General features: G+C 35.0%; 2 protein-coding genes and 1 long non-coding RNA gene across 9 annotated transcripts; 1 reads left to right on the forward strand and 2 right to left on the reverse strand.

Moving 5' to 3' along the window:
- The first annotated feature begins 915 nt into the window (after positions 1-915).
- LOC112790096 (uncharacterized) lies at positions 916-4,676 on the forward strand. Of its 2 annotated transcripts, XR_003196500.3 has the most exons (5): positions 916-1,056; positions 1,168-1,221; positions 1,302-1,458; positions 4,098-4,156; positions 4,453-4,676. It is a non-coding gene; the product is annotated as an uncharacterized lncRNA (long non-coding RNA). The 2 variants fall into 2 exon arrangements; XR_011879700.1 differs by having other exon boundaries at positions 3,813-4,676.
- An 893-nt stretch (positions 4,677-5,569) lies between these two features.
- Positions 5,570-11,650, reverse strand: LOC112790097 (E3 ubiquitin-protein ligase CCNB1IP1 homolog). Of its 5 annotated transcripts, none has more exons than XM_025832324.3 (11): positions 11,492-11,649; positions 11,223-11,275; positions 11,062-11,103; positions 10,035-10,149; positions 9,820-9,892; positions 9,502-9,547; positions 9,348-9,378; positions 6,667-6,922; positions 6,426-6,589; positions 6,023-6,296; positions 5,570-5,949 (listed from the first exon to the last, which is right to left on the reverse strand). In XM_025832324.3, the coding sequence occupies exons 4-11, from the start codon at positions 10,102-10,104 to the stop codon at positions 5,943-5,945; spliced, it is 921 nt and encodes a 306-aa protein (XP_025688109.1). In that variant the 5' UTR covers positions 10,105-10,149; positions 11,062-11,103; positions 11,223-11,275; positions 11,492-11,649; the 3' UTR covers positions 5,570-5,942. The 5 variants fall into 5 exon arrangements, with proteins under 5 accessions (XP_025688109.1, XP_025688111.1, XP_025688108.1 ...); XM_025832326.3 differs by having other exon boundaries at positions 6,023-6,266; positions 11,210-11,275; XM_025832323.3 differs by having other exon boundaries at positions 11,210-11,275.
- A 2,012-nt stretch (positions 11,651-13,662) lies between these two features.
- On the reverse strand, positions 13,663-23,922 carry LOC112790100 (uncharacterized protein At4g15545). Of its 2 annotated transcripts, none has more exons than XM_025832328.3 (10): positions 23,379-23,922; positions 21,263-21,331; positions 19,996-20,049; positions 19,803-19,866; positions 19,594-19,668; positions 18,310-18,567; positions 17,606-17,651; positions 17,438-17,516; positions 17,211-17,343; positions 13,663-13,867 (listed from the first exon to the last, which is right to left on the reverse strand). In XM_025832328.3, the coding sequence occupies exons 1-9, from the start codon at positions 23,676-23,678 to the stop codon at positions 17,251-17,253; spliced, it is 1,038 nt and encodes a 345-aa protein (XP_025688113.1). In that variant the 5' UTR covers positions 23,679-23,922; the 3' UTR covers positions 13,663-13,867; positions 17,211-17,250. The 2 variants fall into 2 exon arrangements, with proteins under 2 accessions (XP_025688113.1, XP_025688114.1); XM_025832329.3 differs by lacking the exon at positions 13,663-13,867 and adding an exon at positions 14,214-15,098 and having other exon boundaries at positions 23,379-23,900.
- Between the last annotated feature and the right edge of the window lie 40 nt (positions 23,923-23,962).

The raw sequence follows: 23,962 nt of genomic DNA on the forward strand, positions 1-23,962 counted from the left end.
AAAAGAATACCGATAAAAATTTCATACTGATTGAATTTGAACCCGATAATTATATGATCCAAAAAAAAAAACATTTTTATTGTTCACCAATAAAAATTTAAAAAACTGGTTTACTTAAAATCCAGGTTATTACAAAAGATATCATTTTTCTAAATATATTTGTAAAAGATTATATGAAAATTCAATGTCTAAAATCTTATAAAAATTTGTCTTTTCATATTTAATCCATTTTACCAAATTAAAAATAATCTTTAAAAAAGTCATAATATAATTTATTTCTCTCATTCAATGGTTATTTTTTAAAAAGAGAAATTTCTTTTCAGCCAAAATGGTGATTTAAATTGATATTTATTAAAAAATGTTACTTATCTTTTAAAATTTAGCCTTTTTTAGAGATTTATTATTATTTAATTAATTTAAATACCCATTTTTACGTATTAATTGTTCAAAAAATAAAGAAAATTACTTGTTTTTTATTTTTTTCTCCTATAAAAGTTGAATAAAAGATAATATTTAAATAATATCTAGTTGCACTGAAAACTTATATACGAACTTGGAACATAATGAATAACATAAACACATTCAAAACAAAATGAACAACATAAACACATCCAAAATTATAAGAATGCACGTTAAGTGTTTTAAACACATCCAAAATTCATGTTAAAAAATTTATATACGGACCTTGTAAAATGCATGATAAATAATTAATCAATAAATTAAATGAGAGCAGAGAAGGTTAAAAATCTAAAATTTATATTTTGGAAAAATGAAAATAATTAGAATCCGAATTAAAATGCTAATCTTAAAAGTTTTGAACCAAAATTGGACCAACAGGCGAAAATGAGTGAACCGGGTCCAAATGGACCCAGGCCCACATATATAAACCCTTAGAAGCCATTTTAGCGCATAATCATAGTGAAAGGGAGAGAGGGGCAGATAGGAGAAGAACCCTAACTCCACATAAACTTCAATCTTCCATAACTTTTGCTATGGAGCTCCAATTGACGAGCTGTTTGTGACCACGCGTCTTCTCCTCATCCTCTTCATTTCTATGTAAGTATTGTTGTGAGTAAATCTGAAACCCCTGCCCAGTTTTCCATTCTCTCTACTATTTTACATTTTTGGGTAGTTAATGTTGAAATCTTGTGATTTTGGTTGTTTAAGAGTATTCTAGCATGAATTTCAAGTGGGATACATTCCTATTTCATATGGGTTAAGGTAAGAGAACTCTTTTTATTTGATTTTTCCTAATTATGTATAAAATTCTAGCTTGAAATGTGAATAAATTGATTAATTAGATTGAATAAGAGTGATGGCTAGCTTGGGTTGAATTGCTGTCGCGGAATTGGACCTTGGCTTGCTTTTGGAAACACTTGACGGAGGCTTGGTGCTGTTGGTTGGAGTTTGAGTTGATTGAAGGAGGGAATTCAAGAGTTGGAAACCGCTGTCAATGAGGTAGAGATTTTCTAATAAACCAACTTTTTATACAAGGATTTTTATGAATCGATATTGATATGAAAATTTTACTTTTGGTACTTATGTGAGTCTTATGAATTGGTATGTATGATTGATGATGTGCTTGAATGATGATTTGGTATAAATGTTGTATTTAATGATGACTGAAATTGTATGTTTGATTAGTAAATGAATGTTGTAGTTTTGATTACCTTGTGATGAGCTATAGATTGAGTTGAATGATGTTGATGTAAGAGTTTGGGCCTACGACCATGATAGGGTGAGGGATCCCCTATATGGTAAGTTTGGATAAGTTTGATGGAGTAGAATAAGTGAATTTAGTGTGATTTGTGATTATGATGGTAATATTGAATTTGGTATTTAATATATGAAAGGTGTTTGATTTGGATAATTATTGAGATTGATGAGTAATGAATGAAAGGGTGTTGAAGGGATTGAATATAATAGAGTGTTGGCATTGAAATGGAGAAAAAGGGTTTTTGGTTTCAAAAGGAAAGATTTAAAGAAATGGTTAATTTTGAATATGCAGAATTTTATGTAAAAACAGACTTTTAATCACTTCGATGGGCCATAATTTGGCACTCGGAATTCAGAATCGAATGAAATTTGTCTTAGATTAAAGTTAGTAAAAAGATCTTTAAAATGGTTTAAGAATGAAGAAAAATGGAATTTTGTAGAGAAAATTATGACGGATTGAAAATTGATATTTTAAACTGAAGTCTGAATGTTGCATTGAGGTCATGCGTATGCATGAGGGGTATTACAGAAACGAAAGAGTTTTGTGCGCATGTTATGCGTATACACAAAAGCAAGGTCATGCGTATGTATGACCCATGCGTACGTACAACTTGCATTTCCGAAATGAATCTTTTCCATGCGCGTTTTGCACGTACGCACAAAAAGGGAATTCATGCGTACGCACGAGGCATGCGTACGCATGATTGCCCTATTTTTCAAGAAATGTTATTTTCAACTGTTTTTGCATATCCAGTCTGCTTTTCTACCTCTGTAACCCCTGTTTAAGTTTCGATAACTTGTTTTAGGCTTGAAATTAAGTATGAGCATGATTAGTAAATGAATTCGATGAAGTTGAATAGGATTATGGGTCGGAGTATCGAAGATAATGATGAAATGATGAGAGCTTATGATTAAGAACTGACTGAATACGAAATTGACTTAAGAAATGAATGACAAGACTGGTGAGGGCCTGATTGGCTGAGTTGGCAAGGTATGGGTGATATTCTGCTCGTGTATAGATTGAATATTTGTTTGTGACAAGATCCGAGTGTTATCCCGCTTGTGTGTTGAGTTAATTTGCTTTGGCACCTACATTGGGCAAGGACGGAGGTCTCATCCCGCTTGTTCCATGGTTGCAGCATAGTTGTAAGGACGGTGGTATTATCCTATGCACGAGAAAACAAAATTGATTTCTTAATAAGGAGTTGGGGTTAGAGAACATAATAATTTATGAAACTGATTTAAGTAAATGATAGTGATGAAAGATGGTCTGAGTGACCGCAGTGGTGAGGACAATGAGTATGATTAATGTGGTAAGGACAGTGGTGAATCCTGCTTGCGCACTAAGTTGAGTTATACCAGGGCAAGAACGTTGGTTAATCCCACTTGTTCGTGATTTTTTTAGTAGGGTCGGTGCTTGATCCCGCTTACTCGAGATTAATTGCAATGGCAAGGACAGTGGTTAATCCCACTTGCGCATTGTAATGTGATCCAGATAAGGACGGTTGGTTAATCTTGCTTGTTCGAGATACCAAGTAAGGATAGTTGGTTAATCCCACTTACTCGGGGTCTAATGTGATAGGCAAGGATAGTGGTGTGATCTCGCTCGCATATTGGATTATGTTTAGCAAGGACAATGGTGTTATCAAGCTTCCAGGTTGACTTGTGGTTGTAACCCGAGCAAGGATGGTGGTGTAATCCCGCTTGTTCGTGGTGCTCTCTTTGTTCGTATAAAGTGTGGTGGGCACTATATCCCAAGAGTGTGGCAGACACTATATTCCAAGAGTGTGTCGGGTACTATATCCCAAGAATGTGTCAGACACTATATTCCAAGAGTGTGGAAGTAAAACAGAGAGATCATGTCTGGGTTAGCTACTGAATGTGTCAGGTTCTGACAATATAATTGACATGTGAGCTCATAGCCAGTAGGTCAGGTATGCATCATTTGTATTTGTGTGTATTGATTGGGTGTGCATCTTGTATTTGACTTACCTTTTTTATTAATTGTATCTATGTGCTACTTGATCTAATTACTTTATCTGTTATCTTTATTTGTGTATTCCTTGTATTGTTTTGTATGTGTTTGAACAATTGAGAGACCCCTTATGCTGGAAATGGTGATGCTGAGGGATGTTCCTGATGTGATGATTGGAGGTTTGTGGAAAATAAAGTTTTGATATTGTTTTGGACCAAAGGCCGAGTTTTGATATGTTTTAGGCCGGAGGCGGAGTTTTGATATGTTTTGGGCCGAAGGCCGAGATTTGATTATTTTGGGCCGGAGGCCGTAACTGGTTGGGTTGGAGCCCGTGATTTGGTAAGTTAGTAAAGATTAATACGTGCTTTAACTTGTGGTGGTTTATATTTTGATTGTTTTTGTTTAGGCCAGAAGCCGTGATTGGTTAGGTGATGGGCCGGAGACCGAAAGTGAATTATGTTTAAGGTAGGAAAAAGTATGGAAGATCAAACTGGCTTAGTATAGACTTAATGAACTTATGTTTGGAACAAGTTGGCCATTCATACAATTCAAGTAACCTTTAAAATTTTATAAAGGAAGCATGAATTTGGGTTCTGAGTAAGTAACTGTTGGTTTTTGAAAAAGATTCATAAGACAAACGATAATCACTGCATTTGAAATCTATTTTTTTATTTATACGTATCCTCTTATGACATTTCTTAAACCCTCTACTGAGAACCTGCGAAGATGATGTTCTCACCCCTACAGACTTCTGTTATCAGGAAGCGGATGAGGAAGCTTACAACGTGATTTCTGCATTTTATGGTTGTATTATCATGGAAGTCTTTTCCTTACCTTATTATTGAGATTTATATTTTTGTAAAGAGGGATAGGAGTTGTGATTCTTGTGAAATAACTTTGTATACATATATATTCTTGTATAATTATTCGGATTGTGGATATAATAGTATTATAATAATTTGTATATATGTATGTGCGAGAAAAAGGAAACGTATTTCCGGTTTTTCAAAGGAAACAGTAATACAATTTCAAGTTAAAGGCTCCTATTTTAATATTATATATATATGGAAGTCGTCATAATATCCGCTCTATTAGAGTAGCGCAACCAGAAGCGTGATCTTCTGATAGTAAGGATGATACAAACCTGGAACATAATAAACAACATAAACACATCCAAAATTAAATAAACAATATAAACACATTCAAATTACGATAACATTACAAATTCCAAATGAAATAGATGAATGCAAAAAACAAAAAAAAATATCATCACAAACACATTAAAAAAAAGAAAACAAAAAACCATAGACATACTAACAAATTTCATTAATCAAAAGTTATCTGTGAGCTGGTTGACCCTTTTGTTAGCCCTTGTTAATGAGTTTAACGTGTATAAGTAATTAAGAACAAAAATAATAAGATTATATCCTCTCTACAAAAAAAGAAAGAAGCCTGTATATCATAATCGTGGAAGATAAGGTTGAGCGTGGCACAGAGCAGGAGTGCATCACAGAAGAAGCGACAACGATGAGAAGCGTGGCGACAAAGATGAGACTCGCAGTGGAATTTTAGGATTGGTTTGTGTTTTGAGATTTTAGGGATTTTTTTTTTTGAATGTGTTAGTGTTTAAGAATTTAAAATAGATTTGAATATTTAAAATTGAATTTTTGGATTTTGATTTGATTTAAACTGTTCTTTAAATTTATATTTTAAATAAAAAAATAATAAATCTAGATGTGTTTTAATTTTTTTTAATTAATAGAATAAAAGACTGACTAAAAGAATAATTTAAAAGATAGCTAGTTGAATTGATATTTATTTTACTTACATTTTCATTTCATCCAACAATCACTATAAACCAATAAAAAAATACTCAACTTTGCATTCAACTTCCAATTCATTTTATTTCCTTTGCCAGACATAGCGTAAAGACGTGGATGGGAAAATTCACCAACATAAAAATCCTGTATTCCGACCCTATGTAATGCTAATATTATATATCTTGCATTCTACAAATCGAATGCAGGGAAAGAGAAATAATATATGCATTTTGTGTCTTGGCAGCTTAGAGCATGCAAGTGCTAAAACGAATATGTATCCAAAGAAAACTAGGAATTCATTAAAAGAAGGACAACAGAGTTACTTTCGCCTTTTTGTTTCGCCATAAAGGAAGGGAAAAAAAGCTAAAGCCAGAAACAACCCGGAAGAGACAGCTTAACTTGAGTCTTAGATGGTTGAGCATAGTCTGAGGTTATAACCTGAAATACCAAAGTACAATATTCAGAATTTAGATAACAGAGTAACAGTAGAAGACATAAGTTTCTTCCTCACGTGAATAATTGGGGCCGGTTACGTGAGAGCTGAGGCCGCTTTATTGGAGAAAGTATCAAGTTCCTCAGATTCATTGAAGGGTTGCTTGTGCCACCAGCTCCAAAAACTGGGTGAGCACCAACCTTTCTGTTCCCTGCATTCCCTGGACTGACTGCTTGTTTAGCCGGTGAGCCAATAGAGATATCAAAGCGGCCACCAGAGTTATTGCTATTCTGTCTTGCAGGCCACACATCCTCTTTTGGCCCTGGAGTGTCAGGAGTGAATACCAGCAGACCTGTGACAATTAAGTTACCTACTTTTGGAAATATATAAGTTGGAAAGCAGGCCATATAGTTCATTATTTAAGCATTTTTCCTTTCTTCAATTGAAAAGGTTACTTAGAAACTAGAATGCAAAGGGTTACCTTTTCTGCCAGTTTGTCTCTCATCCATAATGTTAGGTGGATTAGAGAACAAATCATTATCATTTCTGTTATAATAGTTGCTTGCAGGCTGTATGGCAGACCGCTTCACTGACTCAAACTCACTCCTTAGTTGGTCATACATTTCATCTAATTTTCTCTTCTGCCTGAAATTGCAATACAGCTAAAAGGCATTAACACCGATATATGATTTGCATAAGTTTCAAAAGAGATCAGCATTGACCTGGATTTTTCAGCAAATTTTTCCTGGAGTTCTTGATTGTCCTTGGTTAAGACCTCGATTTCCTGCTGCATCATCTGGCATCTCTTGGTCATTTTTTGGTAAGCCGTATGAACCTGCTCTAATTTTTCTGTAAACTTCTCTTGCATCATTTCACATTTCTGCCGGCATTGAGCAACAATCCGGTTCATCTTAAATTGCATCTCCAGTTCTTTTTGGCCAATGTAGAACATCACACTTCTGTATGCACTCTTCATCACTAAATATGCTCAGGGAAAACACATGGTCCAATATACCCTCTTAATTTCTAGAATTGCAGAACATAACACTTCATTCTCTTGAGTCAAACCGTCAGATTATATATAAAAGGTTAGAACATATGAAACCAATTTCATTTTATCTTATTGTACAGTTCTAGTGAACTGGATCAGATAGGAAAATAGAGAAAGTAGAGAAAAGAGCAAACAAATGGCATGTATTTATCATAGCGGTGACCTCTGAACCAGAGGATGATGAAACTGGCATTCTAAGGTACTCCAGAGACCACATTCTCTACTTATTGTCATTTATCTCATCTATGTTCCTTTCTCTCTCCCTAACCTCTTTTATGTAGCTAACCAACGCCTAAATGACACCTAAGTGACTCTTCTCTGTTCACATTCCTTTTATTTGAAGAATTATCCCCTGTAATCCTCCTTCCTTTCCCATATTGAGCGACTTTATTATAAGCTTGCAATCAATACTCCCCAAAACTTTCACCATTTCCTCTTCGTGAAACATGGGAACTCCCCTGATTAGCACTGTGTGTAGCTCCCAAGATTTCCCACCTTCCCCTCTAGTATTTCACCTAAGATCTGCTTAACAACTCCAAAAGCTAATGCCGTAGTTCTCAATATGCTGTCATTACTATTGGTAAAGGTTGACCTCCTCATTTCATTTGTTGACTATAGCCTTGACCCTCCAAAGCTGGAACTTTAGATACAACCAATCCCCAAAGTGCTAGATTCTTTCCAACTTTTCTAATCTGTTTGCACCTTCATTCTTGGCTATGCAGTAGACATATTCTGTTTCAATTCAGCCAAATTTGTATCCCTATGAAGTTCACAAAAGATGGCCTTAATGCCTCAATGAACAGAAATGGAGGTTGCTAAAATCCCACATCTGGAAAACCCACAAGGTGATCGTCCACTTTGCAAATCATGTCCTTCGTCTCCTTTGTCTCTGGACTCAGCTTTTTCACCCTTCTCCATTTTCATTTTCCTTACCTAGTTGGACTCAACCACTTCTTGTGTTCTCTTTAATGCTTTGGATTATCGACAATTCTATCCACTTCAAAAGCAACCTCCCCAAAATTGATCACATCTTCCCTATTATTCATTGTCTTCATCCCTCCCTCCGCCTGATTTTCAGAAGAAATAAAAATTCAAAAGGCAAACCTCTCGTAGACCTTCTCTGGGGACCACCTTCTCCAACTCCAATTTGAAAAATAACCTATCACCTTTGGCCTTTTCACCATCTCTTTTGCACTAGCTTTCCAGACAGCAGACAGTGTGAGGACCTTCCTTGACTACAAAGTTGCAATAATATGAAATAAAAAGCTTGCATGCTATCACTATCGGAGTACTACCAATGGGGTATCAATTGATAAAGTGTTATACAGACAATAAATAGAAGAAACAAGGTCTAAGAACTTAGAACAGCTTATTCTCTCTCAAGCCCATTTCCAAGTATTTTCTTAATCCTCACACCTTACCTACAGATTGCTCAACACTGAGATTCTCCTAGGATCATGGGATCTTCTATCTCACACTTGCCATATCAACAATTAAGTTATGCACCTTAGGACCCCACTTCATTGTCTCCACTTGTCTCAATAAGTCCCTTGCAAATATAAATCACCTTTAGTGTCCAACAGATACTCTAAGTGGGTTAAAGTGTTTGATCTACCCATCACTAGTTGTAGTTCAAGGCTCTTGCCTCCAAAAATAGCTATAGTTTTGTCATTCTTTCTCATATACCTCTCTATCAAACTTGTCCTATTTCCTTCTTACCAACATATTAGTTTCTATCACTCTTCTCCAATATTAACCTTTCACGCATCTCCCATTACTTTCTTGTCTAGCACATCCCCCATCATTCGAGAGATCTCTTTGTTGTGAGGATTGTCATGCTATAGAGAGATCAAACAGCACCAATTTCCCTTCCTATAATACAATTCTTCCTCCTTACTCCTTAGTCCCAATATCTTCCTAATTTTCATGTGTTTCTTCCTCTAACAGCATGAGCTGCGTGACCTTGAATTGGTTAACATGTTTGGGAGTGAATTTCTCATCACATCTTAAATATAGCTGCTTCATCCTCCCTCTACATTCTGACTCCATTAGTTTCATGAAACTTGTTCCACACTTCTACACGTTATCACAGGGAAACTCCTTATGGCTTATGTCTAATCTTGTGTTCACTATATTGACACTGCTCCCTTCCCAAACCCAACCAATTACTCTAATCTCTATTGCATCTGGAACTTGGTAAATCTCCTGTAACTAACAGTTCCTGCAGTTCCTCTAATACTCGTCGATCAATTATGTTAGTATAACCTATAACCTTTCTTACTGTTGCATTGTAGACTCTCTTTATGATGGACCTCTATCAGGTACCCTCTAAAAAATGGGCATAAAGGATACATATCTGTGGAGATATTCCAGCCATGGCCATCTACAACAGAAAATATCACAATGAGTGGCAGGAAAGCTATATAAATTTAAAAAATAAAATAAAATAAAAGATAAAAATAATCTCTGCTGCATGTAGTTACATTATAGTGAGAAGTATTCTTACATTTATCCATTCGTCGTTGGGATTGATATCTACAGGCTTCATGAGGCTGACAAGAGGAGAGAAATATGAAATTTCCAACAAAATTTTAATTTTCATAAACGTGCAGCACAAATATGGATGCTAAAGTTGTGAAAATATTAGTGCAACCAATGACAAATTTTATTTGTATAGCATTCAGTGGATTCAAAACTGACAATATATAATAAAGAATCACGATAGAACCACAACAATACATGAGAACAAATCCTTAATTTGAAAAACCATTGGGTCAGGTGAATAACAACATTCAGGTGAATAATCAGCAGATCAAAACCATACCTCTTTGAAAGTACTTGATCACAGATTGGGCATGCTCCATCGTTACTCAATATCTTATTGGCATCATCCGTACCTTTGTACTATGTTAAGGTAATATATCCACCAATCAGTTCAATAACAGAAAAGAAAATCCAACCTCATTTGCCATGAACAATATTTCTTAGATTAACCAATAAAACAAACGAGAAACACAAAAGTCTATTTCTTGCGGATACACAACAGATGACCACATGTAGTGGAAACCGCTCGTCCTTCTACTTCTCGCCAGCATGCATTGCATCTCATTTCAGCTTTCAAATACAGGCTTCACATGTCTAATGGCAAATACACCTACAACACAAATACATCAGGATTCTTTGTGAATTAGGCTATGGGTTTACTCAACTTAAGGTAAAAGATCTAAACTTAAGTGGCTAGCAAAATCAACCTAAAATAAATAAAATAATGATAATGATATCAAAGCATCAGCCCAAATACTAAACATGTGGATTTTGAGTGTTCGGTGTCAAAGACACAGTTTGGTTACTGTCTATGTAAAATGCACTACAGGCCAACAAGACTCCAAGACAACCTGAAGTAGTACTAGTGACAAGAAACATCTGAAGGAATTTCCCACAAAGACAATGATGTATTTGCAAATTAAATCCGAAATGAGTAAATAAAAAGAGGGGAAAAAATTCAGAACTCTATCTCATGCTTATGAAAACATAAGTTCAAACACAGGACTGTGATAGCCTATGAAGCACAAAATTGCATAAACATATTTGGGCACTTATCAGACAAGTTACTCACACAAGCTTTCACTTCCTCAGTGAAATAATGTGCGAATTTCAACGTCACTAAACTAGACAGCTATAAAGTGCTGCCTTTTCATCAGCATCTCTAACTCCCAACAGAATTTTATGAATCTCATGAATTAATGATATGCCACTAAAAGAACAAAATAAAAAGCATTACATATAATAATATTACTGGCAGAGTAAGAGTTTTGTAACTTCAATACAATCTCTAATAACAATAACAATAATGATGTTACATCACTAACTTTATTAACTTTTTGCCAACACTTAGCCAACAAAAGTATTTTTATACCAATATCTAAACCATAAATCTTAAATCCTAATATAATAAAAATAAAGTGTTGATTCAAAATATTAGCTAATATTAATAAAAAGTGTTGACTTCCTAATATTTTTCTAATAATAATAATACTAATAATAATGAGCATGTAACTTAACTCACCTCACATGTAATCGTGAAATTATTTTATTTATGATCAACAGCCTGCAGAAGCATAATTTTTGTTTCAAGCACACCATGAACAGTTGCTCAAATCAAACTCAATAACGATAACAATATTTAAAATGAAATAAAGGCAGCATCTCCGAACCGGACAATTTTACCGAAACTCAGTTATCACTATCTCGTTCCTCGTGTACCTGACGGAACCTGAAATCTAGAACAAAACGAAAAATGAAAGAGAAGGTTATTAGCTCAGAAGAGAGTACGAAACAATAATGATCCAAAATTCTAGTGAATAATGACTCAAATTTCGAACGCAAATCAAAGAAAAAGTTTGGTACAGGTTCTAAATTGCCAGTAATCTCTTTCCACGAAGAACACCTTGGAATTGAAACATAAAGCTAATGGAAGATTGGAGAAAATGCCGTACCTTTGCGATCAGAATGCAGATAAAAGAGTTGGAGGAACAGAGAGAAATGTGGAATTTGATATTGAATTTTGGCGCCAAAGGTTCCTTTATGGGAGTGTGTGTCTCCGAGAAGAGACGGTTTGAATCCGTAGGCCGCAAATTGTAAGCGAAATTATGAAAGAAAAATAAAATACCGGCTTTTTGTTTTATATTTTCTTTTTATTTTCTTTATATTTATTATTATTATAAAGCCCGTAATTGCGTTAGAAAAATTAGAATGAACGAATAATGTATCCAACTCCCACACAGGAAAGGAAGAAGAAAAGTGATATACTCTTTCTCGTCCATTCTTACTAATCCTTTGCACAAATATTTAAAGAATCTGGTTGATAACTATAGTTATTTTTTTAAGTTTGCTAAGCATATCTATTGGACAATGAACTCTCTAAACCACTAGATGTATAATGTTCTTACATTTTTTTAGTTTTTCCTTTTTTGACCTAATTATATTCATTAGTTATATATTATCTTTGTTATTTATATATTATTTTTCTTTCCCTTTCAACAGTTTACAGTAGTTGTAATAATATTATTGAAAATATATAATGTCATGACTCATAAAAAATAAAGTTAGAAAATTAGAAGTTGTTTAATTCTCAGTTATTAAAACATTGTATTCGACGTACTTGTATTTCGTTTAATAATTTCATGCTTATATTTTAGTATTTAAGCACCTTAAAAAGATTTTTAAAAATAAATAAAAATGACTATTTAAAATGAACAAAGATAAAAGATGATTATATGAAGTCAAATGAATGAACTTTAATTCAATATTTTTATAGTTTTATTTATAGTCTATTTTATGTATAAATTTTTTATTTTATAGTCATTAAATTTTAAATTAGTTTATCTATTTTATGAAAGTGTGTGTGTGTATATATATATATATTACTTTTGCACAACACATAGGTCTAATTCTAGTTAAATCTATTTTATAGGCATGTTTGAAGTCAAAGAATTTGCAATGGTATATTGATAGCAAATGCTTCAAGCACATGATCAATGATCAAAGTTCATCACAGTCGAACCTACAAAAAGAGAAAGCGTAGTATTTTGACAACAACAACAAAGGAAAAGGTGTTAGTATCAGCAAAGTTGGTAAGAGTGATTCTTCTTCGATAGATAATATAGTACTTGTCAAAAGTCTTAAGAATAACTTACTTAGTGTAAGTCAATTGTGTGATAAGGTAATAAAATTATCTTTGACTTTTAAAAACTGTATAGTACAAAGGTTTGATGCTATTGAAGTTCTACTTTTAGGCAATAGAGTTTACAACATTAATAATGATTAATTTAGATTGTATTCTTTTAAATGATACAAAATACTTTGTTAGTAAACAAAATAATGCATGACAACGTAGAAAAATTACACATATATGTTCATATAGGCTATCTAAATTAGTTGGTATCTAAAGTTTTAGTAATTCGTCTTCTTTGTAAAAGGTACCTTAATAATTGGTATCCAATCAAAATTCCTTCATCTAACTAGCAAAGGGTACCTTGATAATATCAAAGAGATGCAAATAAATGAAACATGCATGCACTTCAACAATTTGAACTCGCTATACAAGCATGCAATATAATTAACAAATATTTCTCATTAATAAACTATTTTATAATAAAAAGTTTGAATTTACATATCGAGTTTGCATATTTAAAAATTTTTGGTGTATGTATAGCTTCAAGTACATTTTCAATCTTCACAATCAGGATTAGCTTCTTTTCTTTTAATTCTGTTAAAAATAAAATCTTTTTTATTACTGTTATGTTGTTCATAATTTATTTTTGGGTACCCTAGTCTTCCAAGATTGAGATTGAACAAAAGCCACATGAATATTTTACTGTGGTTTACATATAATGCAATTAATATTACAATTATGATTAATTGATTATCTATCAACTACAAAATTGACTATATAATTATTGTCAGATATTAATTAAAAATTCATGAGGAGCCAACATTATCACTCCCGTTTCATAATGCCACTATCATTTAAGATATTCATGTAAAACCCCAACAAAAGGAAAACATGTATGGGGACGACATTTTCAAAGTGGTGGCGATATTCACTCCTTATTTACGAAGAAAACTCAAGTATTCTATATGCTCTTTTTCTTAAATGGACGATGAATTTGAGTTTGAGTTTTATGGATAGCAAAAAAGGAAGAGAAATAATATTAGCAAGTATTAAACCAACTCTGCAATAATATAACCAACTACAGCATAAGTAATCATCAATGAAGGTGAAAATATTATAATCCTACAGTGGACGCAGAACAACTAGGAACCCAAATAGAGTCACTTCCGACGCCAGTCATATGTTCCAAGCTCGAAATCTGCAAAAATAGTCACTTCAGTGAATGAGAACGTACAATCAAGAGAATAAGTTAAATGACTAATGAACAAAAGGTTAAACGGAGACCTAAGAATAAAAGGACAAAACGAACAAGATAATTTTTTTGGTGAAGAAAAGAATTGGATGAGAATGAAGATTTTTACCAAATATATAAAGAACATGCACATTGCACATTATAATTTTTTTTTTTTGGATTTTTACTTTACTAAAAAACAATTTTCACTCGTTACCATAGCATTTACCCAATCAACAATTATAGAGTCAATTTTGTAAATGCTATATTAATACAAAAGTCTATATAATTATAGTCAATTTTCACTCTACCATCGATAAATGGTCTGGTCTCTTTATTCACCAAGTTTGTTTAGATATAAATCTTATTTCTTGCTCCTAACTTAACCTCTTTCACTTTGGTAAACCTATTTGGAAGTCTAAAGTTCCTCTAAAGGCAAATCCTTTATTTCGACAATTCTGCTCAAAAGAATTATTACAAAAGACATGTTGCAGATTTGAAGGCCAGACAATGCTATTTCCCCACATATTCAGTTCATGTGGGGAAGATCATAATCAATTCTGTATTTACTTTGGCTATTTTCTTTTTTTCTGAATGGAATTCTTTGTTTGGAATCTTTGGTGTCTTCGCTGTGCATTGCAGCATTAGATCAGTTTCTCTTGACTAAGTTTGCTGGTCTCAGGAATAAGATTATGGATGGAGCGGAATTCCCATACTTTCAGTTACAGATTTTCTGTCGAAAAATGTTTTACAGAATAGGATTAGATGTTCATTATCGTTTTGATAAGCTCGTGATTTTCATATAAGAATTTCCTTCAAACATGACTGGAGATCGGAAAGTTAAGCTTCATAGAGTTCTATTGTTTGTTCTTTTGCTATTCCTTGTATCATTCTTCTTTCTGTCTCAACAAGAGGGAAAGTCTTGTGTTGTGCAGCATACACAACTATCTGGAGTATTTGCTTGGAGCTCAATTCATAGACCTTCAACAACAGATATTGTTCAAAGCTTAATTTTGTTTGTGGCAGCACAAAAAAGAATCAATTATGCAAGCTTCACAGGATTTTTTTTTCAGAGGAGCTTATTAAATTGGTGGGAGCGAACTATGTTGCTTTTTTGTTCTTGGCCGCCTGGTTTGTCAAGTTTTCATGCGTCTAGTGAATAATGGTGATGCTTGAAATTTTTACTTCCTTCCTTTCTCTGAGAAATCATAAAATGTTGGCAGCAGGAATTAGACTGTTTGTGGGTTGGTAATTTGGAATAAAAATTAAAAAGGGAAAGGTAAGTCAAGCATCCATTTTGGGAAATAGGCTTAAGGTTCTGGTATGCAAGAGTAAATGGATAAAAAATACACATGAAAGAGTTTGAAGTGGACAAAAGTACACACAAAAGATTGTAAATATCAAAGTACAACCAAAAGATTGTTTTGGATAGACAAAAGTGTCATATCGTTAGTGAGTTTGTAAGGCTTGGATTGTACTTTTGTCCATCAAAATCAATCATTTGGGTATACTTTGATGTTTTTGGTGTGTACGTTTGTCCACCCCAAACTCTTTCATGTATACTTTTGTCCATTTACTCGATAATGCAGTGCATAAGAGAGCAGAATAGAGTGTTCGGTAGTAGATAAAGTAGAGGTTACAGTAGACATCATAAGAGAGCAGAATAGAGTGTTCGGTAGTAGATAAAGTAGAGGTTACAGTAGACAATAGAAGACGGTGGAATGGAAGCTGAGGAGCTGAAACTCCTCGAGCTCCCTCTCCCTCTCCCTCTCTCCCTCTCTCTCTCTCACACACACACACATATTCTCTCTCTCTCTCTAGTGTAATTGCTAGGGAGTTGTTGTGTAGTGTCGTCCTCGGTCCTCCGCAAAGCAACCTCGTCATCCGCTTTGGATGGTCGCACCAGAAATTCAGGTGGTACCAACAACGGATGCAGGATGATCTCGTTCCCCCTCATCTTTTCTTTCGCCTCATCCCTTTCTTACAGAACCTTCACGTTCCCTGTAACCTTCAGATCTGAGCTTAAATAATGGCGAGCTATAACTTGTGTCTTCACTTGATGTAGTCGACTCAATGCTTTGGACTACATTAGGTGGAAATCGACAAAACAAATCCAATTGGAAACTCGTCCAAGTCGGAAACATAGTCGAATCCCCCACCATTGAGACCATGTCCGAGCCTTCCCGTCCAAAGCCTCCAACGCCACATACACTCGATCACTAGCCGGAACCCAAGCCACTTGGAGTAGTGCTCCGCTTGCGCTACTCAACCATTTACATCTTTGCCGGAGAACCTTAGAAGGACAATTTTCCGTCAAGTATCAACCACCCATTCAGAATCCGTTATTTGTGCGTGAGAACCAACCAAAGTTCCCAGATCGAGTAGGTTTTTAATAGAGCAGAATAGAGTGTATGGTAGTAAATAAAACAGAGGTTAGAGTAGAGAAAAGAAGATGGAATGGAAGATGGGGCTGAATGATATCATGGAGATATCATTTTGTCCTCTGATAATGTAGAGAATGCAGTAAGATAGATGGAGACATTACAGACACCACCACTCTCCTAAGGTCCTGTCTAGCCTGATTCCTAAGATGATTTCCACTAACTTTCTTCTCCTCTCTTATATACAATCTCATTTCTCTCTTTTTCTCGTCTAACTGACACCACTACTCTGCCAAGCTGGTAGAATTAGTTAAACCATATAATAGATACGTTACATAGGCTTGGTGCTAGAAAATGGGGAACGGATCAGGGAATAATAAGCCCAGTTAGTAGATACATGGGGAAAAATGATACATAGCTGAAAGGATAAGTTTCTATTAGAAAGTATGCAAGCTGGTTAGTAGATACATGGGGAAAAAGACCAAAAATCAGTCACTAAAGAAGTTGATTGAGATTGTGTGAGAATTAGAAAGGGTCTCTCACACCTAACCTTTGAGGCCCTGTATTCGTGGATCCACATCAAATGAAACAAGGTCTTCTAAATAACCACCATTTCTGCAGGTTCATCCCATATCTTGTCCTTTTTGATCCAACCCTGACTATGAATCCCCTCCTTTCTCTTTCTTTGTTCCATTCCTACACTACAGCCTTTCGTTCTCCCAATCTAGACAAGTTATTTTAAGGGATTTATGGGTGTGAGGGAATGTGGCTGAACTGATTGCATGAAATACAGAAGACTTATGCAGATAATATAAATGCTTGCTTATTATTGTGCCAGCAAATGCAAATTCATCTATATTTAAGATAACAAAAGATATGCATAGCAACATAGCAACAAGGAGAGTAACAGTAACCAAGGACCGGCATACCAGTTTAAATGATTCCTGGCCAAGTTGCTTTCAGTATCAACTAACGTACATTCCGATTAAGAAGTCCTTGAAAAGATAGGTAAAGATCTTTGTTGTCTGCCCCGAATATCTCATCAGCTTTTCTTAAAGTTTCCTGAAGACCAAAAACCATGTTGAACAATGATTAACATCTTTGAAATTGTTTCATGTTCCAGATATCATACTTCAAGTATTCAATATTTATTTACCTCTCGTGTTTGCTTCTGAGCATTTAATTCCTTTATGTTAGCAAGAAATGCACTAAACTGCTCATATGAAAGACGACTCCTGAATAAGTTATGCAATAATCAATTCAGTAAGCCTCTCAAATGAAATAAAGTAAGATGTCACTGCATGACAGGGAGAATGAATGTCACCTAGCTTGACGAAAAAAATCCTTTCCATCTATCTTCGGGGTACGACCTAAACAAATTATTATGTGTTATGAGGATAAACAACTGAAGATAATTTTATAACAAAATATACACGAGATTCAGCCTTTTCTTTATCTATTTGTAGTATACTGGATTTTAAGGAAGAAAACTAGCAAATGACAATGCCAGAAATTATAGGGTCTGCCTCCTAGTCATAAGCATATCGCTACTTTTGCTCCAGACATTCTAATTCTCACCCTATCCTATATAACTCATTATATTCTCTCTCTTCTAACAGAATCAGCCTATGATCTCACAACATCCCACTACCAGTGCCATGTGGCATATTAGTTAAAATATCAGTAGAACACTCATCATTAGTTTTTCCTCTCTTCTCTCTTTTATTCTTCCTGCTATAAATATAAAGGGTAGAGGTTGAACTCTTCATGATTGTATGTTGGGTCCCATCTCTATTGCTTTCGATCCTTCTCATTGGCTCATATCATTCTCAAGGTACACATAACAGCTTCCTATGAAACAATGCCCTAACGAGCAGGATAACATCCCAAACATTAAAAGAACCCCAAATCCTTGGATAAAAGAAGCTTGAGTGCTTGCATTGACAGACTTCAAGCAACCTTTTTTATTATGATGGAAGGTGGTAAAAAGGAATTATTTAAAGTAGATTAACAATCAATCTTCAAAACCTGGAACAGATCGACCCCGAGGTGGAGAGTTTGCTGCTGATGACTGCTGACTAGATGAATACCACGCAGAGAGAGATGATCGTGCTTCATAAGGAAGTTTTGTAGGAGAAATAGTACCAGAGGTTTTCTTGGGTGAACCAGCAGCAGAATAACCTCTAGGAGATTCAGTTGTTGAGATCACCTTTGGAGTTCCTGTTGGAGTAAGGCGTGGTGTGATATATGGGGTCAAAGAAAACCTTTGACCAGAATACCTGGAAGCTAACAAACCCGAAAAGAAAAGAAAACCACAGCAAAAAGAAATAAATATGTATCACAGTCAGATTTAAAGCCAACTGAAAGCTCATTTTCATAGAAATTCCAGCTGTATTATAATGGATTTAAAACTCATTTTTGAAAAATTTTTCCAGTCAAATGCAATTATTATTATCCAAACTCCTCTTTTTACAGCAAAATATCCTGTTTTCCAACTTTCAGTTTACTTCAGTGCAATACATTTCATTTTTCACCATAGAAACTTTATATATGCCACTGAAGTATCGATATATGATGCTCAAAAGAAGATTGAAAATAATTAATTTTCAAAATGATTAGTATTTTAATTCCCTGATGTATCATTTTGATAGGGAAAATGGAGGGGCCAGAGTCACTGAGACAAGGACAGAAAAAAGTTGTCTTTGTACCTTATTTGGTAGTAGCGTGGGATAGGAAAAAATATTTTAAGTGGACACGATTACCCTAGCCTGATAGAAACTCCGGTATCCCAGTGGTGATCTAGTGGGGTCAATGAGGTAAATATTGTGTCCTTCATGTCCGCACTTTCTAGGAGATACACAAAATATACAAAATTTGTGTCCCCTGACAAATATCTTAGTGTGCAATTGGTTTGGGTTTTCATTTTCTGTTTATTTTCAGTGTTTTCAGTTTTTAGGATTTTGTGAAGGAAAATGCAAAACCGAAAGTGAAAACAAAAAACAAATTTTATTGTTTTTGTTGTTTTCTCTTTTTTTCCTTTACAAAATCTGAAAACAGAAGCACTAAATATGAAAACAAAAAATGAAAACGCAAATTAAACTCACCCTAGTGTCTTCCGTCTTTGGAACAAAAATCAACTTTGTGTCCATGTGTCTCTATCTCAGTGTTTTGTCCACCTTAAACAACACAGCCATACATAACTTACTTATTGTGCTTTATGCATGATAGCACTTTTTTAGGAGAAACATGGTTGAATGGTGGAAAAGAAAGAACCAAAGCAACATGATCTATATATTTGGAGAACTTGTTTACCTTCATCCCTTGTTTTACCAACATCTGCAGGACCACCATATGAATGATATACTGTATAGCCACTTGCAACATCATCTGCAACACAATAACAAAAGGAAATAAACAATTTAACAAGGCTAGTAGTTTTGACTTCTACATTACAAAGTCAACAGTAAGGGTATGTCGTATGTGTGAAAAAGATAAGCAGCGAAGTAGGAACTACGAAGTACCCTTATCAGGATATGCCTTTGGAACTGACTGGTCACAGGTTCCAATATCTATGGTCTCGGCTTGCTGTCCCACAAGCAATGAAAATGAAAGGAAGAAAGAAATGTCATTTAAGAGGACAGTACAGGTCATTTTCAGCACCACCATAACTAGCAATTAAAATAACAAGACCAAATCAATATATTGATGCCTTACAGATGGACTGTCATCAGTCAATGACTGCATCAGTTGTTTCTTAAATGACTCCAACTATCAAACAGGAAAAAAGAAAAGAAGCCGTTAGGTTTAGACAAACATAGTAATGCGGGTAAAAGGACGATATTTCACAATCTAAACTAAGTTAACCAGACATATAGGAGGAAAATACACACCCAGTAATGTAAAATAGTAAACACAAAACGTTATTTTACTAATATATATGTAGCACATGTTTGTGTGTGCCAAATGGCAGTTAGTTTTGAAGCTCCAAACAATATGTTAGCAAACGATAGATCAAGTGCATGATAGACATTAGACAGGTATTTGAACTGGAGTCCCATCTTCCTTTGCTTAATTGTTGCATTTATCCAATGAACCCACCAGTAGGACATGAACTCTTGACTCCCCCAACATATTTTCATGAAAACCATATTTTGAATTCCAAACTTTCTCTCCAAACTTAGAAAGGATTCTCTTGAATCAACTTATTTTTCGAAATCTAAGGCATTTGTTTGGACCGAAGTTCATAATAGGATAACATAATGATAAGCTCCAAAAGCACAGTACTCTTTTTTTTCTCTAATTTTTATTTATTTATTGTACTGCCCCCATGACAAGATCTCTTTGTAATTGTATCAGACTATTTGGGTATCTTCAAAGAATCACACATTTGCCCTGTGTCTCGCTTATCAAAAAATTGTTGTCACATAAAACTATATTTATTTAATAACATAAGAGTGGAATTTATTTGGGGGGAAAAAAAAAAGCAAGAGTAACTCACTTGTTTAGGGATATAATTAGAAAGTTAACTTCAAAATTTAATTTAGTGCCCAATGAGAAAAACCAAACTCAGCAACAAATAGTAGCTTTTAGTTCAGGTGCGGTTTGAAGGCAAAGTTGATTTTCCAAATGGAAACCAAACGTCTGTGTTTTCTCCAATATCAAACATCCTTTATATAGTAACACTTCTATGCAATAATGCAAAACAAAATAAAATTTCTAATATTATGCAAAAGTAATAATATTTTACTTTATGGTATACAGAAGTAAGGATACAATTGCAATAAGCCAATGAAACATATGAAAACAGAACCAAGGAGTCAATATTTCTCATACGATTAATACAATAAGAAGGAATGTGAAACTAAGTGGAGCATCTACAACAACTATGGAGCAACTGACAAGTTATAAAGAGTAGAAACAGGCCAAGAACACACATAGGAAACAAAGGAAAACAAAAACGAGCCAGAAAATCAAATAAAACCTTTGCAAAATCTCGACTCAGCTTTTTCACTGTTGCTGCTAATTGGTCTCTCTCCTTCGAAAGCTTCATCTGTATCCAAAAGATAGAGACAAAAGATATATCATAAACCTTGAACTGGTTTAGGATTTTGGGGAAAACAAGGAGGAAACAAAGTCTTATATTCATGTTTAAATTAAGGAAGTTACACAAACATTGTAAATCTAAAGATAGGACAACAAATATATTCTATCATGATCATCATATGTTGTTTTAATCTTTTTTGTTTAAAAAACTGTGAATTAGAACATCTTTTTTTAAAATGAAAACTTCACCTTAAGTTTCCTTCCTTTTACTCCAAAACCCTCCCTCCCAAACATGCTTTGAATAATATCATTATATTGAATTGCTAGAATTTTACACTATGAGACGAGATATACAGAAAAAATTATGACCTGCTCTTTCATCTCCCTTCTCCCTCCTTGTGTATGGTTTCCTAAAAGTCGAGCTTAACAAGTCCTACCGAAATGCTAGAATATAAAACTAGTTTTTTCTTTTGGCTAATATTTTTTAGTTGAAATAGATATCAAATATTTAGCAAGCACAACTAACCAACCATGACTAAGAATAGTTATTTCAAGCATTTATATCATTCATTTGCTCCAATCACCTCTCTAACCATTCTTCCATGGTTCCTCCCAAGTTTCTCAATTCTTAACTCACATAAAACAATATAAAAACAGTAGAACTGGAATCAAAAACAGATACAGAAAGTATTTGTATTATTGTCATATCTACAATATATATACGGAACATGTTTGGTGCACAACTTTCTTTTTAGAAAATACCGTTCATCATATATAATTCATAAAACATATATTTGCTATTTCTAAAATTTGAAACCAAGACCTCTTAATTGGGGGTCCTCGACTCTCCAAGACTTGCTAACAAATGCCAAAGACTCCTTTCTCTCTAACCTTTTCCTTATTTATATTAGTTCCTACTTAACTAATGATAACCAGCTAATGATGTCAAACTCCAAACAAAATCCAGAAAGAACAAATCACTTTTTCCTTTTTTAACCCCACAAGCAGCCAAGGATAATGTCCTAGCCTTTCGCTGTTCTCACCACAAGCATACCCAACTAAAATCACAATTATAACTTCCTACTTCAACCAAATGATTGAAATAAATAAATAAATAAAGATAGCCCCCGCACTACTTTTCCTTCTCCTCTTCTTCTCCATTGGCAAATATATAGAAAAAGCAGAAACAATCTCCTCATCTTTAAGTGTCTCCATCTCAAGTGCCGCAGAGGAAGCTGGAAACCCTACTTCCAAGTTCCATCAAGTGCTTTGCCTGCAGCTACGACTGCAACTTCCATAGTCACGAGCCAGAGGAACTGCTTGTCTCTTCCGACTTCGAGTTCCATTCACAAAACCACCACCACCCTATCTGACCCTGGCATTCTACGTCGCCCAAAAGCACTGCATCACCGATTTCTCCCACTGCATCTGTAGCATCTTCGAGAAAAGTCCAGGAACAGAAGGAGAATATGGAATTAGAGTCAGAAGATGGAATTATGCAGTGTTTTTCCCTGAGTTTTTGAGGAAGAGGAAGAGGAGAATGAGGAAAAAGGAGGAGACCGCTGAAGGGAGATTGTGACCACCATGGTAGTTGCGGAGCAGAGGAGATGGTAGCCACAATGGAGGAAAACGTCGATTCTGAGGGACTATTTGTCCCAATTGAACGATTTGGTGAGGGGGCTATTCGTTCTTTTGTGAAATGGCCAGGGTTTGGTTTTACTCGTTAAGTAAAAATAAATATAACCTAAACCCAACAAAACCCTAAAGAAACGTAGGCATTGTTCGCGAGTTGAACAAAGTTAGAAGTGTAAAATTTGAAATAAAAATCCTTCATTCCCGCCCTTTCTTCCAAAATCTTCGCTCAGAAACAACCCTTTAGGAATTGTTCGAGAATTGACGGTTTGAAGGACGGGGAGGGAAAGGGTTTACACTAGAAACTTTTCCTTTCCCTTTCCCTCTCTCTCCCCCTCCAAAACCCAACTCACTAACAACCTCCTAGACAAGAGCAAGAAAATGTATAGCGAGAGAAGAGTTAAAAGGGAGAAGCGAAGTACATTTTCATCAAGAGCAGCCTTGCACCTGGAATCAGCTTCCTGGCAGGCATGGGTGAGGGCGGAAACGCGCTCCTGGAGGTCGTAGATGAGGCGGTCCTTGTCAAGAAGCTTCTGACGGAGGCGGCTGGCATCGGACTCGAGGGAGGAGACCCTGGAAGCGATAGCCATGGAGGTTATCTTGCGGGCGAGATCAAGCTGTTCGTACGGGTCAGTGGGTATGACGGACAGGATCTCGTCGGGGAGATGGAAGTCCGTGTTTCCTGCTCCTTGCCCCGCGCCACCCTGCTCATTGGATTCCATTGGCACCCCTCGGCGGCCGGCGTCCGGCGTCACCCACTGCCCCCCGTTTCCTTTCCTCTGCCTACAGAAGGAGAGATGCAGAGTATGAGTGTGAATGAGAAAAGGGGGAATTCCGGAGAGAGAAGATGGGGACACACAAATTTGGAGTAGGGGTGTTGTTCAATTTTGAGACTTAACAAAAGTTAACAAATGGGAAGTAGGCAACAAGAACGAGCGGAACAATGTTTTAAAGTTAAATTACTATATATATATATATATATATATATATATATATATATATATAT

The sequence above is a fragment of the Arachis hypogaea genome, chromosome 3, assembly GCF_003086295.3.
Source record: "Arachis hypogaea cultivar Tifrunner chromosome 3, arahy.Tifrunner.gnm2.J5K5, whole genome shotgun sequence".
Taxonomy (NCBI): Eukaryota; Viridiplantae; Streptophyta; class Magnoliopsida; order Fabales; family Fabaceae; genus Arachis; species Arachis hypogaea.